Consider the following 16,713-nt stretch of genomic DNA (forward strand, 5'->3'; position numbering starts at 1 on the left):
TTGAAACTTGACACCCCTGAACAAGTTAAGCAGGAGCAGCATAGCACACAACCTCTCAGCTGGGCAAAGGCGATGAAAGGCAGTTTAGAATGTTCACTGTCCTCCCTATAAACAATCTCCAGCCAATTAGAATTTAGACGGATAACCTCCATCTTGGCTTGGGGCATTTTCCATAGACTGCAATGAAGGTTAAGGGCAAAATTGGCTGTTTAAAAATATAACCCATAATAACTTCCCAAAACCTTTCTATACTAAATGTGTCTCCCCTGACCCAATGTCTCCCCTGACCCAATGTAAATGAGTATATGTTACTGTATGTAAAAGAATATGTCACTCCAACCTGACAGTACCTGACATGCCCCCAGAAACACCAAGTTCTTGGAGGGAGATGGAAATGACTTCTCGAAGTTGACGGCGAAGCCCAGTCGTTGCAATAGCTGCATGGTAGCGCTGAGACTTGCCTGCGTCGCTCCCGGAAACGAGCTCCGTACCAGCCAGTCGTCCAGGTAAGGGTAGACGTGATGACCATCTGGTCGGCACCACCGGTGCCAAGCATTTAGTAAACGTCCTGGGGGACAATTTTAAACCGAACGGGAGCACTCAGAAATGGTAATGATCTTGACCTGCTACAAACCGCAGGAACTTTCGGTCTCGTCGACGCATGGGGATATGGAAATAGGCGGCTTGTAAATCCAACGAGGCCAGAAATTCACCCAGCTGTACCGACCAAATGACTTCTTGAAGTGTGAGCATCTTGAACTTCAGGCGTTGCAGAGTCTTGTTCAACGCCCGAAGGTCCAGAATGGGTCGCCACTAACGGGAGTAACCCCCTGGCCTTTTTCAGCCACTGGAACCAATTCTATAGCCCCTTTCTGTAACATATGTACAACCTCCTGCTGTAAGATGTGAAGATGAGGTTGCACTGTATACACGGGAGGAATGGGAACCGGTGAGCCCTTGAATTCCAGAGACTGGCCCAAACGCACTAATACCCAGTGGTCTGATGTAATCTTGCTGCATTCGTCCATGTGTAGTGCTACTCTGCCCCCCAGCGCATTTTTTCCGAAGACAGTCTTTGTTGCGACTTAGTTTGTCTTCCTTTGAAGGAAGAGGCCTGTCTCCCTCTCCTCCTGCATGCCTGAAAGTCTCGGCTCTTTCGCGTCAATTGCACCGCCCGCCTATATTCCTGTGAGGAGTATCCAGACCGACCGTAACCCCGGTCTCTGGACGAAGCAAATTGAGTGTTTCGTGACGCTCCACGGAAGGGACGAAAGGGGCAAAACGAGTGTCCACTCTGCAAAGCCTGCAACGATTTTGCCTTCATACCCTTGAGGGCCTCATCGATTTTCCCCCCAAACAACTGCTGCCCCTCACAGGGCATGTCCAAAACTTTGTAATTTACTTCTGGCCGAAAGTCTGTGCACTTAAGCCAGGCTTGTCGACGTAGTACTACACCATTGTTATTCTGTTTGAAACCCGATTCTGCTAAATCAACAGCGATGTTAATACTGTGATTCAACGCCTCCTCACCTCCACGTACCAACAGCATGGCAGCTTTTCGGTGTTCCTCAGGTAGGTGTTCCAACAGATCGTAGCGAGCCATGATCGCCAACGAGTTGGCCGGCTTTACCGTCATCGCTCCCACAGTCAAAACCTTCTTTTCGAAGGCATACTGTCTTCTGGCATCACTATCAGGAGGTGTAGCACACTTGTGCTGGGTTCTGGCTTTTCGGCTAGCCGCCACCACCACTGATTCAGGGGTGGGCTGTGAAACTAAGCACTTCGGCATAGAGTCCGGGGCCTTACATTTCTTCTCCAGTCTCCCTTTGCTGGTTCTGAGAAAGAATAGCGCATTGTGCGTAGGCCCTCCTGCTAGACATGGTCCAGGATTGGAACGGCGAACACCGCCTTTCGTCTCTTGCCCAGGTGTTCAAATAGGAAACATTCCTTCCGTTCCTCATCCGGAGTCAGACCAAATTCAATGCAGGCCTTTGCCATGATGGCATGGAACACCCCCACATCATCAGGAGGAGACGGTTGTGCTGGACTACGAGGCGTTTCCATTTCCACATCCGAATCCCATGTTGGATCTCTCAACTGCGACGAAGAGACATTAGACATAGTGTCCCTACGCACACAGTCTGAATCAGAGTTCGGCAGCTCACCCTCTTCCGGATGGGAACAATGGCCTCCTTCGCTCATCGGCCGAGACGTCGGCAACTCAGCTGCGAACGCGGAGGCACACCTGCCGCGTCGACTATTGGGGCTACCGGGGCCACACTCAGAGGAAGCAATTTTGAATCTAGTTGACTCAACAAGGACTGTAGTGTAGACAGGACATGGAGCGACAGCGGGTTCACCAGGGGGTAAGTGGATGGACCAGACCCCACCCCAATCGACGTCTAAGGGCCAACACACTGCAAGCCGAGGCCCATTGGATTCACCACTGGCTCCCATTCATCCTCCACCGATGACACTGAAAGGGCCGCCTCATGCTGTAGAAGAGTGTCAGGCAGAAGGGCGTCAAAAGCAGAAGGCTGCCATGCCCCACCCGTTGGCAGCAGGTTGTCCGTCGACAACGAAAACCTCGGGCCTTCTTCAACCGCAGCCAACGGAGCCGAAGACACAATCGTGGAGGCAGGCACTGTAGCTGGCAGCGAAACCGTCTTTCACTAATGAAGATCTTTTTTCGGGCCTTCCCTCCGACCCACGGGACTGGTCCAAGTGACCATGCTTGGAAGACGACGGCGCCCCCTTCGGCAGGTGTTTGCCCGAAGAGCAGCAACCACTTTTCTCTGTACCGAAAGGCCGAGACTTCTTAGCTGGTGGTTCAGCTGACACCGACTGGCGAGGAACTGTTTGAGCAGGTCTCTCAGATGCTAGGCTACGAACGGGTTCCACCTCAGATGAAGGGTAAGTACCCTCATTCAGCCAACACACCAACCTCCGATTGCAGTCCTTAAGCGTTTTCTGAAAGAATCCTTTACAGATGTCGCAGGAATCGACGGAGTGATGAGGGTAGAGGCATTATAGACAGTCCATGTGTCTGTCCCCCTCAAACACCTTCAGCCCGCAAGTCGTGCAGGGGCGAAACAAAACTTTTTCCAACGACATTGAGAAAAAACAACCGCAACGCACCACACTTGTAGAATCAGAACGAGCACGAGGTGATCCCAACACTTTGGAGATGGTTGAAATTTGAAGGGAAGTATTGTTCATTTAGCAATGCGTATTCCTTGTGTTTCTACTCACTTAGGTATGTAGTTTTGCACTGTATATAAGAAGTTGTTCTTAGTGACTTTGAAGCTCGTTTTACTTGCATTTTGATGTGCGCGTTGTGCTTTCTATATTTGGTACGCACTTTGTTATGCCACTGAGTATAAGAGCATAGCTGTACATCGCTCGTAGCGCACTGAATTGTTATTTAATGTGCGACATGCTTTTCCTTGTTGGACGCACGCCATCTGGAATTCCCATACAGAGTTTCTGCTTTTCACACGCACACACATGTTCATGGGACACTAGTTTCAGTTAGAATTGGTAATCCTCTCGGTGAAGTCGGGTATCGTGTGATGGATATTCTGACGTTCACTCCTGAGCAAGTCTCCGAGGGAAAAGGCATCATTTTAGTCACATTTTTCCCAGAAAGTTGCTCGTGTGCCTCAGTGATGCATTTGATGTTAGATAGGCAAGAACCCCATTGAATTCATCCACTGCCCTTGAAATTCCATTCATTGTTTTCTGGGGGTATTAGTACCAACGTTTCCACGCACTGCAGAATTCAACTCCTCATTGTTTCCCTTTTGAAATTGTTTTCACAGCAGCACCATAGTACTTCCCAGGTTCATTCCTGATTAAATGAAAGTCACCAAGAGCAGTTTACCCCTCAATTCTTTGCTAAGGAGTCATTCTCCAGTAAGGTCCCTCTTCAGAACTAGAGCCCCTGCTCAGAAGCAGGATGGAGTGCCCCCCCCCAGAAAAACATGAGGTAACTAGGTTTTGGGAAAAAGCATAAGAATATATTGGGAATTGAGAAAAGGAAGAATTGGGTTTAGAGATTAGCCTAAGAATCTTTTCTGTGTATTCTCTAGTGAAAGGCATAGCTGTGTAGAAGGAGATTAGAAGCATCGCTCGCTGAGAAGAAGTCCCAGATAAGTAGTTGCGAGTGTGTGTCCCCGCAGAGTTCAGGTAAACGTTACACCAGGCGATCCAGGGTGGCTTCTAGGGCATTCATGGTGTGGTCTGTTTTATCCCCGGCTGCTGAACATTGGTAATCCTCAGTCTCTGCCTCCTCCCACTCGTCTGATTTCTCACTATCATCCTTTTATCTTCAATTACCGAATCATCCGGTAATGTGGAATTGAGAGAAGTAGGGTTAACTGCTATTGAGTTTTTTCCTTTTGTTAGTGTTGGTTTTATACCAATAACCGTATAGGGGGTAGTTTATCAATGTCTATCTTGGGACTTTATAATCCCACTGCTGACACCATATGTGGCGGGTCAGAAGGACGCGAACTCTGGTAAGTCATATTAATGCAGTTTTTATTAAAGAAAAGGAAAAATGCCTACTCTCCCTACGCTATAAGGCATCCCTAGCTAACAAAACTAGCTACAGTGCTTGCCAGTAGTCAGGGAATGTCTTAACAGACTGGCCACTGTCCAAAACTACCCTTAACTGACACTTCCACTACAATAACAAATAAAGACAGGCAAATGACTCTCCTATCCTGGACTTTGGCTTTCACCAACTTCTGTTCAATAGCTGATCCTCCAATAGTCTCTGGTGACTGTTTTGATCAGCCTGCACAATTCGTTCAATACTTTATTGGGCTTTTGTTACTTTCCTCTTAGAATACTGTTCTCTGCTACTTAATTACTCTCAACTTGATTCTCTCTATAGAGAGTTGTTCTCTCTTCCGAGGGCAAATGTATCCAACATTTATAACTCTCTTTTGTATTCGCTTCCTTTTTGTACAGTTCACAATATTTTATTCCTTTTTTGATATCGGTCTTTGACATATATTCTGAACCAGCCTTATCCTCATGCATTTCACTTATAGCATAACTTTCCACTATACTTTCTTGGTCTTGACTGATGAGAGTATGAACATTCAAATGATGATCCTCATTTACTTCTTGAGGTTTCAATATTACAATTCCTTACTTTGACTAGGACGAGATTGGTCCATAATGATTCTCTATTCACTCCTCTGGGTTTCAATATTACAATCTCTTTATCTGACTGGGACGAGTATGATTAGTCCCATAAGGAGTTTCCGTCCTCCTCGGGCCTCACGGTTTCCCCATTACATGTTGCTCTTAGGGATAACGTCACCGGGCGCCTGCATACTCGGGGTTGGTTCTCTCTTTCGTCTGACAGTCTTCTGTTTCTTCAATGCTTCTTCCTTCGTGCCGATGTCTAGGATGGTCGCTCAGTATTTCCATTACTGTTAGGTTCCACGTCTTCACTCATGGAGTGGTCTCAACGTTGTTTCTGGGAGGCCCAAAGCACCAAAGCTTTTCTCTCTCTCTCTCTCTCGCTCTCTCTCGCTCTCTCTCGCTCTCTCGCTCTCCTTCTCTCAATAAGACACAGCTCTTCTGTCGTCCGACTTCCACTCTGCAACAGCTTCCCTGCTGGTTTGCAATTTGCAGGTTTTCTCTCTTCTCCATACTCCTCCCCTCTCAAGTGTGACATAGTCGAGGGACTTCCCTGATGTACGTCCTAGTCCCTCTGTAAGACGGCTTTTCTCCACCTCCACATATCCTCCTCCTCCTCCTCATCATCTTCGTTAAATGGGATGTTTTATTTAAAGAAAAAGTTACAGTTTCTATTTGACAATAACACATAACTGGTGTTTTCTTCATACAAGTCTTCATAGGATATGTTCAAAGAGGTATTACTGGGAGGTTTTCTAGGGAGTTCCTCACAGGAACGGTAGTCTCTCCTGGTGAAGTCCCACTTGCCTCTTCCCCTAGAAAGGGTGTTGCGGAGTGGGCTCACCTGCCTAGCCTCACAGGGCAATGGGGGTACTCCACCTCTGGGGTGGATGGACGAATTCCCATGATTCGCCATAGTAATTAGACTATCCCTGAATAGGCCACTTAGAAATTCCATGAGGGAGTTAGATAATACTATGGAGTATAGGCCCCCCCATAGTAGGGCCAGCTTAAACTGTAGAGATACCCTGACTGTAGAGAAGCTGTATTTCTGAACACCTTTTGTGAATAGGGAAGATTAGTCTAAGGAAGTGGTAGCCCCCTGCCAGGTCAAGGAAACAGGTACGGGGAGCTCCCCTAGATTTGGAGCCCCAACTACCTATTCACAAGTGCTACCCTATCCACTGTTCCCATCCCCATGTATCCCACATATGTTTCAGGTTCTTAGATACCACTTTTTAAATTGACGCATCACATTTCTTATAGTGATGCTATCAGTATGAAATACATAGACATAACAGGATCAAGCCTAAATGCACATATTACATAATATTGTTTGAGTGACTCAGGCTAAAAATGGCAATATAATGTTTACAGAGCTATATAACGTATGGTGAATCCATACCAAAATGATTAGGAGAAAATTGTAGAAATACGCAATTTGTGTTAGATAATACACCATCCCATGTGTGGCCATAACATGTGCAAAATGGCACAGGAACTTTGAGACAGTGGAGCAATAGGGTAATTTTTGGAGATTGCACTGGGGCCATAAGTGTCAGATCGAAGACTCAATTATTGAGCCAGAAGGTGGGTGTCCGCCCTGTCAAAGTGGAGGAGGGACATAGGTTGGCTCCAACAATGCAGAACACAATAGGCAACAGCACCGAAGAATACCATTACTGGTCACCAAAAACATAGCATCTGTTAAGTTGAGGCTCACAGCTGTCACTTCATTGGCACTTCTATGAGACAAAACTAATGGCATAGCGTACTGTACAGCAGCGTAACAATCTTGATGATATTTCAGTAGGGATACAGTGCTTTGATCATGTTTTACCAGCCACAGGTAGGTCAATCACTTGCCACATTATATTGATTTCTTTTAACTGGATACTTCTAAGCAGGCTTAATTATATGTTTCCCTTTTTTTATTGGCTGGCCATGGTGTTGTGTATATTTATGACTGCAATAACAATTTCCAGAAAGGTAGATTCACATCACATTTAAGTGATTCAAAACAGCCATTTCTGCCTGCAATAGCATCTGCCTGAATGGTAATGAGTTATCGTAGCCATCAAGCAGCCACGGGTGTCCCGCCCATTAGGGGTGACAGGGTGTTGACTCACCACCAGTTATGGAATAGCCAGCCACCAGCCAGCCTAGTGCAAATACCGAGAACATCCTCAGTTGCTTGTTGCAGCTGAGCATGCGTTCCTGGGCTGGCTTTGACACAGTACTAGTACCCCAGCGTGCATGTCCAATGGGTCATGCAAAACTGGTGGAGTTTTGCTTACTAAACATTGCATTTTCCATTGAGAGTTGTGGGCTGGGGTACCAAATGGAAGTATGTGTGTTGGAAGCTCTCCGGCTCAACCATGTATGTGCCAGAATTAAGAAGCTCACACCCTGCTTTCTGGTTCCTTCTGCATAGGAGCCAGAGGGTCATCATAACAGGGGGTGCAAGGAAGGAGGCACCTGGAGTCCGCACCAGAGCTCCAGGAAAGAAAAAAGGGCTGATCTATGTATATGTGTTTGCGTGCTTGTGAGGATTTATGTCTGATAGTACGCATCAGACCGACGGAGTGCATGCTGTTTGGGTACGCGTGTGAATAAGGGTGCATGTATGTTGCTTGGGTGCACATGTGAATGAGAGAGTATATGTTGTTTGGGTGAGTGTGTTTTATGGGTTTGTGAGTGAAATGGAAGGTTTATACTGTATGAATGTGTGTGCTTGGGCTTACAGTCTCGGAGTATGCCTCTGATTGGAAAGGTAGGGTTTGGAGAGCCTCATTGGTCCAGCCGGCATGGGCAGGTTTTCTTATTGTGGCATTACATGATTGATCTTACATTGGGGAAATGGGGGTACATTTGTGCAGTGAGCAAGAGCCTGTTTTCTTATTGTGACATGCTATTTTTTAATGGCATTAGGACAAACCTAACATGAGTGTTCTTGCATGCGGGTGTACAGGGGTACAACTGTGCAGCCAACAAGGGGATGTATGCTTATTGTGGCATGGCATTGTTACTGGCAATTAGGACAAAGCCAACAAGACTGTTCTTCCACTTTGGGGGTGCATGTTCACAGCCAGCAAGGGCATGTTGTCCTATTGCAGCATGGCATTTTTACCAGTTTTACTGGTGGGGGTACATTTGTGCATCCAGCAGGGGCATGTTTTCTTACTGTGGCATGGTGTTTTTCCTGGCATTTAAGGCACATCCAATGTGATGAATGTTCTTACTTGGGGGATATTTGTCAGCCCGTAAAAGCATTCTTTCATACTGTTGCATGGCATTTTTACTGGCATTCAGTGCAAAGCAACATGAGTGCTCTTACATCAGGGGTATATTTGTGTAGCCATCAAGGGCATGTACTCTTACTGTGGTATGGCATTTATTATTTGCAGTTAGGGCAAATCCAACATTCTGAGTGTTCTTCGAATGGGGGCAGAGGGCGGTACATTTGTGAAGCCAGCAAGGCCATGCTTTCTTACCGTGGCATGGCATTTTACCTGCATTTATGGTAAAGCCAACATGAGTGCCCTTGCATGATGAATGGTACATTTGTGCAGCTAACGGTATGTTTTGTTACTGAAGCATTGAATTTTTTACTTGCATTAAGGGCAAACCCAAGACGATGAGGGTTCTTATGCACCCATACTGGCCTACAGTGGTGCAGCTAGTATGAGCATGTTTTCTTACAGGGAGATATTTTTACTGGCATTATGGCCAAAGCCAACAGGAGTATGTCCTTATGTGGGAATATTGTCACATGTTGGTAGGGCCAGCATGAACTTGTTTTAATAGTATCATTATTGGGCAAGCAAACATGAATATGTTTTTATGTGGGAATACTGGCATATATTGTGCATCCAAAACAAAGAGGTGATGGCTGGAAGGTGTATAATTAATCTTAAACCTCTGGCATTGCTCTGGGCAACCCTCCAGACCATCGTTCCTCACCTGCCAAGCCATTACAGAAAAGGGAAATACTATATGCAAATCGGGCTTGGTCCCATCCCCAAAGGGGCAGTCCAGCCCAAACTGCTAGTTCACATCTCTTCTGCACGAGACCACAAGCATCCCCAGACATGTTTCGGCCTCAATGGGTGTCATCAGTGAGGAGTAGCTTGGGTCTATATTGTGCAGCCAGCATAGGCATAAGTAGGCACAACCATCATGAACATGTTTATTATATTCCGCGTTGAGCGGAAGTGCGTTGGAGTAAGTGTGTTGGACTGTCTTGCTGTCCGAGATCCTTTTTCCTGCTGCCAGCCGCGATAGCGATACATCCTTCAAGGACATATTTCATTGGTTGTGCTGGTAGGCTCTTTGCTGGACTAAAAGCTGGAATTGGATACTTACCATACACATACATCCTGCAAAAATTGACCTGCACTCCTGTTATTTGTTTTCACTTAGGTCTTGGTTCCGCCCACAAGCCCACCTTCCTCTATTCAAAAATAGAACGCCCGCTTGTTGGAGTAAGTGTGTTGGACTGTCTTGCTATCTAGCTGGACAGCGGGGTCAGGGGCAACGGCCTTTTGAGCCTGAGTGGTATTTATTTTTATTTCTTTTGATATCTTGATTGCTTTTTTTCTATATTTATAGTATTTTCTTCTATTGTTGTTATTCTCTTTGTTATTTATGATCTAAACACGGCAAGTCTAGACAAATGTTTTCGTTAAAATCAGGCATGCCAGAAAAAGGGGCAGAGATGTACAATCTCTCACCCCTGCAGTGTAAAAAGGCTTTTATCGCCAAAAGGCTTAAAGAGAATAAAGATAAAAAACGACCCATTGCTCTTAATGTTGACATCCAAGCATTTTGCAAAACAGACGGCATGAAAATATAAATGCCACTTTTTTAAAATGGGAATTTAAACAAACAACCGCCATGCATTACATCAGTCGGCGTAGTGTCGAAGAGGTCAGCCTCTAATGAGCCACCAAAGGCTGTGAATGCTGTGTATCTAGAACAAGCCGGGAAGGAATTGGCGGATGCATCAATAACTTTAGTTTGTAAAACAGGGGAAATACGTATTACCCAAGTTTTTGATGCAGATGCTAAATTGTCCCCAGTTCAGACCAATTCCCCGCCAAAAAATCCCCCGATGTGCACAGTTCAGGCGCAGTAATTGCTAAGAGAAGAGTATGGAAAACTAACGCTAGCTGGCGATATTGATGAGGAAATGTTGGACTTTACGAATGCATCAAGCCATCATGAATTAGACACACTGGAGGTGCAGTATGTATGCTCCAATACAGGTGATTTGATGCAATTCGATGATGGGTTAGACAGTCAAACTTTACCCAATAGAGAGGGTAATCAGGTATTCGAGGGTCAGTCATCGGTGGCGAAAGAAAATCATGCTTTATATAAATCACCAATAATGTTTGACAAATCGCCATCGAGTGCCTCAAACAGATCTCTCTCATTTGTAGCGCCCACCCCAAGGCGAACAAGATTTAATGAGCCCATTGGAAATCATCCATATTTTTTATGTGATTATCAGGCAGGCCACAAAGATAATCGGTTTTCGTTTCCCGAAGCGCCAGCTTTAAATAATACTGAGTGTCATGAATACGGCACTTCTATCCTTGGCAAAGTTATACGAGATGCTGGATGACAAAATAAAAAAAAAATCAGACAGATCTGATTCTTCAATTACGTTCAAATATTAATATAGAGTTGACTATAAATGGTCAAGCGGACAGTAAATCCATATCCAATTTCATGAGTCAATGTACACAGACAAATTCAGTAGATAACCTTAATTTATCCCAGGATACGTCAAAGGGGACATTAAAAAACAACTTCTGCTGAAATAGTTATCATAGAAGGCACACCAGAATTTACAAAAGTGAGTTCTGGACCGGTCACCTCTCTACTGATAGATACACCCTTGAAGTCCCAGGGCATCATATTTGCACCCATGTTCACCAATACAAAAACTCAGTCTACAGCTACCTTGAGAGTTAATGAGCAAGACAAACAAATACAGTTAAGCAAAGTAATTAATACAGGGAGCACTATGAATAAAGCTAGAAAAGCAGCGAAGCTTGTTATTCCAGCCCAAAAAAAAGAAGACTGAATTCCAAGCTAGAAACACAGCAGAAAACGAATGTTCCTCTTAAATATAAACCTCTGGATGATTTAGGTGCTATTGTAGCACCTCCTAACCAAGCTGTAATACTAAGACAAATTGAAAACCCTGTGGAAACAACAGTGGCCATAAAAATAGCAAAGAAATTGCAACCAAAGGCACCTGTTAATTTACAACCTACAATATCTATTAGTGAGAACCCTTTTGTCTTACGGGGTGAATCGGTCCTTGAAGCTAAAGCAATACGAGAGGGATGCAAGAAATACAGACTGTACAATACAGGATCTACGCAATGAGAAATGGGCCTCTTGAAAACTATAACAAGGAAAATGAAACTATAAAGCAGATCATGATGAGATCTAAACAGGAGCTGCTAAAGGACAGCAGCCAATCAACTCACTTTGCATCCTCCAACGTTGATTTACTTTTGAAAGGCCCAAGGCTGTTACAATCGACTATAGAGCATGAGTCAACAATTAGTGGGGGCACCGAGTTGGCATTCCAGGAGCTCTCAAGTGGCAGGCCAGTTACAACGGTACATAACAAGTCTAGGACTATATCATCTAGTCATAAGGGGGGGACCCAATATAGAAACCATCATCGCTTATTGATTAAATGTCGAGGTCATCCCTTTCTAAAATATGATCTAAATCGTGGCAGTTTATTGAACATCTGTGCGGAAATTACTACGCTAGAAGACTTGACATCAGCAGATATTAGTTTAGTTGAACTTGTGAATCAAACTGATCTAACGGAAGCACAACTGTACATTCAGTCAGGGGTTGTATTAAACACCTTATGGTTAACTCGAACTGCCTTTTACAATTTAGGCTTTAAATTGAGTCACGATATGTCTGTCCATGACCAAATAAATAAAAAATCTGATCTCCCCAAAGGAAGAATATATGGTGATAAGACAGTTTCTCATCCGAGTTCTTTAACAGGTACCCAAAATGCATGGTTGAATCAAAATCTTAATGTGAGATCATAACAACCACAGACATTTGATTCAATCAGACTAGTCTCTTGGAATACTAGAGGAAATAAACATTTTATTAACACCAAACGTGAGGATTTCCTTCAATATGTTATTACAGTGTTCCAGAAGACTTGGCTTCGTACGACGCCTGTTTGGGACTTTTTATGACATCTATGTAGTACCGGCAATTGAACCCTTGATGGGTCGGCCAATGGTGGGTTTATTGATGGCTTTTCAAAAAGATAAAAACTTGGAAATGAAATGACACAAATCACCATCTCCACGATTTCAAATTGTAAAAATACAGCGTGGAGCAAGTCATAGTGCCATTGTTAACATTTATTGGGGTAAGAAACATCTCTCCTCTCAGGAGTTTTTGATCAATTTAATACTATTCTTGATCAGCTCTTATTGGATGAATATATTGCCAATACATTCATCATGGGTGACATAGGGCCTCATTCCGGGTTTGGAGCTAACCATGGAGTAATTAGCTCCATGGTTGCCTCCGAAACCGTCCCAAATCCGCATGGTGAATGGAGTAATTACCGGTCCATTCCAGGGTTGGAGGGACCGGTAATTCCCCATTCACCTTTTGCCCTTCCCCATTCCCATTCCTGCCCCATAGGGCTCAATGGGAATGGGGAAGGAGGTAATTACGGCACCGTAAATTACGGTACCGTAATTACCTCCGAAGTACCTTTGTGGGTCCCGTACTTTACTCCTGCTAAAAGCAGGAGGTAAGGAAAGACCTGCAAAGGGACCTCAGAATACGGAGGTAAGGGATTACCGGCATCGACACCCTTACCGGTGCCGGTAATTCCTTACCTCCAACCTCGGAATGACCCCCATAAAGCTTCATCTATTGTCTAAGGAAACTTCTGTTTGTACGATGGATGAATATCGCTGGTCACGATAATGGCAGATAGAAATTATGTCATGTTGAATGGCTCTATACAAGAAGATGTTGCCCCCCCAAGCCACATGGCATAACGACGGCCATCTTGCGATACTGGATTATATCTATGTTAATAATCAATTCTTGAGTAAAATATCTTTTACTGTAAAGCCAACAATAATGAGCGACCATAGCCAACTATGTATCACATGTGAATGGCCTATGGACCAGTTAAAGGCCATTAATTATAACATGTCCAATTTATTGGTCCATAATGCTGGTAACCGCATAAAATGGTCTAGGTCCAAAGTAGTTCAATATAGACAAATGCTGAGTGAGTTATATTGTGATTCTAATGCCCATGATAGATCATGTTATGTTCATGCTATGCAATTACTTACACCAGGGGGGTGAGTACTCAACAGGGTCACCAAAGCCATCTCCATGCCTTTGATTCAGAGGTGAAATATAAAAAGAGTGTATGAAGGAAACATATAAAGATGCTGTCCAATGTTTCTAAGGCTTCCCTAGTGGTTAATCTTGAACAGATAAAGCAAATACAAAATGCCTACAAAAGATGGCACAGAGGCCGACGTGCTATGCAATATCAACACGATGGTGAAATCATGATGAAACAGATCATCATGAAGTCGTCTGGAGGAATATGGGCGCTTCTTAATAATAGCCGCCACAAAAACCAGACCATAATGCAAATTAATCCCATTCCGGAACAGCGATGGAGAACCTTTTTTGACAATGTGTATCGCACACTGATTGTGGATGTTTGTTTAGACTGGAACAGATTAGCTGCTGATCATGTTGGGAAATTTGAATTGGATGATATTTATTTTTATATATCTAAATTGAGTACCTCCCATGCATCTGGCCCGGATGGGCTTCACAATTCAATGTTAAAACAAAACATAGACCTTTGGGTTGACATATTACACCTAATATTTAAGAACATCAGGTTGACCGGGAATATTCCACTATCCTGGAAAACCTCTATAATTCTCCCAATATTTAAGAAAGGAGATTGTGCAAATCCAGCTTCTTATAGACCTATTGCACTTTTGGATTGTCTGGGAAAATTTTTTGCCCGAATGATTCTGGGAGAATTTAATAAGTGGTTAGATAAATTGAACCACAGAGATCCATTTCAAACAGGGTTCTTACCAGGTTTAGGTACAGCCATCAACCTAATAACTTTGAATGCCATTATTCAACAAGGGAAACGGTGAAGCAGCCCATATTTACAGCATTCGTCGACTTTAGGTCGGCTTTTGACCTTGTTCCAAGAGAACTACTGTATAGGATATTAATGGATCTAGCATGTCCCTGGCATATTTTGAAATGGATCATAGAATTACATTCCAATACATCTATCCAGATATGTCTAAATAATGATGAGCTATTGTCAGAGCCAATAGAAACCACCCGGGGCCTAAAGCAGGGATGCTTGTTGGCATCCGCCCTATTCAACTTTTTTATCTTAGACATTGGGTTTAGCTTCAGGGGTATGATCACTGATCCACCTAAATTACATGGGACAGTAATAAATTGGCTTCTTTACGCTGATGATATGGTGCTCATATCCAAAACACCTGCTGGATTACGCACCATGTTGAATGCTCTAGATAACTATGCCAGTAAAAATTGCATTAGTATTAACATTAAGAAGACCCAAGTTATGCAATTCGGTGTAAAATAGGGGCAAAAACTCTGTTGTTGGCAGTTGCAGAATACTGATCTCCATTTGGTAAAATCGTATGTTTATCTGGGTATCTGTGTGAATAATCATATGTCCGATAAGCCGCAAAGATCCTTTGATTATATATTATAAACAAAAGTGTATTCATACCATTCTGTATGGGTCTGAAACAAAAAGATGTCAAACCTATGCTTATTGGCCCAAGTATGAAAATGCCTATTGGAAAAAAAAAAACATTAATGCTTCCATTGTCAGAATCTATGCCTGTTCTTAGGTATGAATTGTGGTTAATTTCATTTTATGCAGTTTACAAATGGAAAGTATGCCAATTGTATAAAAAATGTATAATGAGAGAAAATAGTAATGGTTTACTCATGATTATATCCAAACATTTATTATTGGCTGAAGATAACTTTGCAAGAACTTGGCATAGCTTTGCTAGAAAAATTATGATTGGAGCAGATATAACACAAACTCTATTAATTGAGAATCTGAATAAAGCTCAAACTATGGAGGTCCGATTGGATTAAGACAAGAACGGCTTGTATGAAAATTCAAAAATTCAATCAGAATCCATTTGCCCTCAAAGCTCAAGGACAGGTTGAAAAATATCTGCAACGATCCCCTAATCTTAGTCATCGTGCAGATTTCATGAGGTTTAGATTGAATATATGGCCAACAAGAGAAATAATGTACAAATGGAAGAAGATATCTTTACATGGCATGATATGCTGATTTTGTAATCAAGAGATGGAAACAATGAAACATCTGGTGGTGCAATGTGCTGATCTGTTACCACTTTAAATCTTTTATTTTAAACATTTAAACAGCTGTTTAATGAAGATTCTAGGCTCACGTCTGACCAATTGTGGTTAGCATTATATACTGGGAATACAAAGCGTATGAGATATGCAGTTTTAAAATGTTTAAATTGTTTGAATATCAGGCAAGATGATAAGGATTTTGACTTATGTAATAAGATTGATTGAAAATTATGGATTTTATGTTTAATTGTGTTTTATATACAAGTGTATATGTAAATGTATAGACAAATTTCATTTTTTTAAAAAGTATTTTAAAATGTATAATCATGTTGAAAGGTCGGGTTATTTTTCTGAACAAAACAACAATAAAAAAATATATATTATATTTACAGAATAATAACATATAGAGGGTAAAGGCATCATGACAACGTGTTGGGAAATGCTACTGTGTACTATTGGTGACTTAGCATCCTGTGGACATTTTGATGCATTACCCTACAATACCAACTGTAAACTGTGTCGCTTTATACCCAATTTTTCACATAGCGTTTGCTTATATTAAGCAATGGTATTTTTAACATGAATAATGTACTGAGCTCTTGGGGTAGTTTCCCCTTACTTTGTGTATAGCACAGTTTATAGTCTGATTAGTTAATACAGTGCCAAGTTTTACAATTTCTTTCCACTTCATAATAAAATGCATATTTCAAAATCAATGGAAAACAAGCTTATTTCAGATACCAGTGATATATTCATTTCTTCGGATAGGAAAATAAAACCTACCTTCTGGGGGTTTGGAAATTGATGGTTTAGTAGGCAGGTAGTCTTCAGGGCATATTAAATGATGCTTCCTTAGTAAATCATTGTCCACACACCACCTGAAGTAAGAATCCACTTCAGGAGAAAATACATATGGAAAATTAGAATCTCTAAATCATGGTATTTGGTAACTCTGGTGAGAATGGTACACACTTAACTTATTTACAATACTATACTCAGATATATGTTCAGTTAAAAAAGAAACACAATTCTGGAAATATTGATGCAGGAAGTTGATTTTAGTTAAAGAACAATGCCAGTCCATATTATTAGCTGCGA

The 16,713-nt window shown here is 42.7% G+C and overlaps 1 protein-coding gene across 2 annotated transcripts in view; it reads right to left on the minus strand.

Moving 5' to 3' along the window:
* DLEC1 (DLEC1 cilia and flagella associated protein) overlaps positions 1 to 16,713 on the minus strand; it is a 1,790,999-nt gene that overhangs the window by 1,501,011 nt on the left and 273,275 nt on the right. For both annotated transcript variants that reach the window (XM_069647686.1, XM_069647685.1), the window contains exon 5: positions 16,399 to 16,509. In XM_069647686.1, coding sequence (XP_069503787.1) covers positions 16,399 to 16,509 — 111 coding nt within the window. The remainder of the gene's footprint in view (positions 1 to 16,398; positions 16,510 to 16,713) is intronic.

The sequence above is a fragment of the Ambystoma mexicanum genome, chromosome 2q, assembly GCF_040938575.1.
Source record: "Ambystoma mexicanum isolate Mex_15411 chromosome 2q, UKY_AmexF1_1, whole genome shotgun sequence".
In the NCBI taxonomy this organism is placed as follows: Eukaryota; Metazoa; Chordata; class Amphibia; order Caudata; family Ambystomatidae; genus Ambystoma; species Ambystoma mexicanum.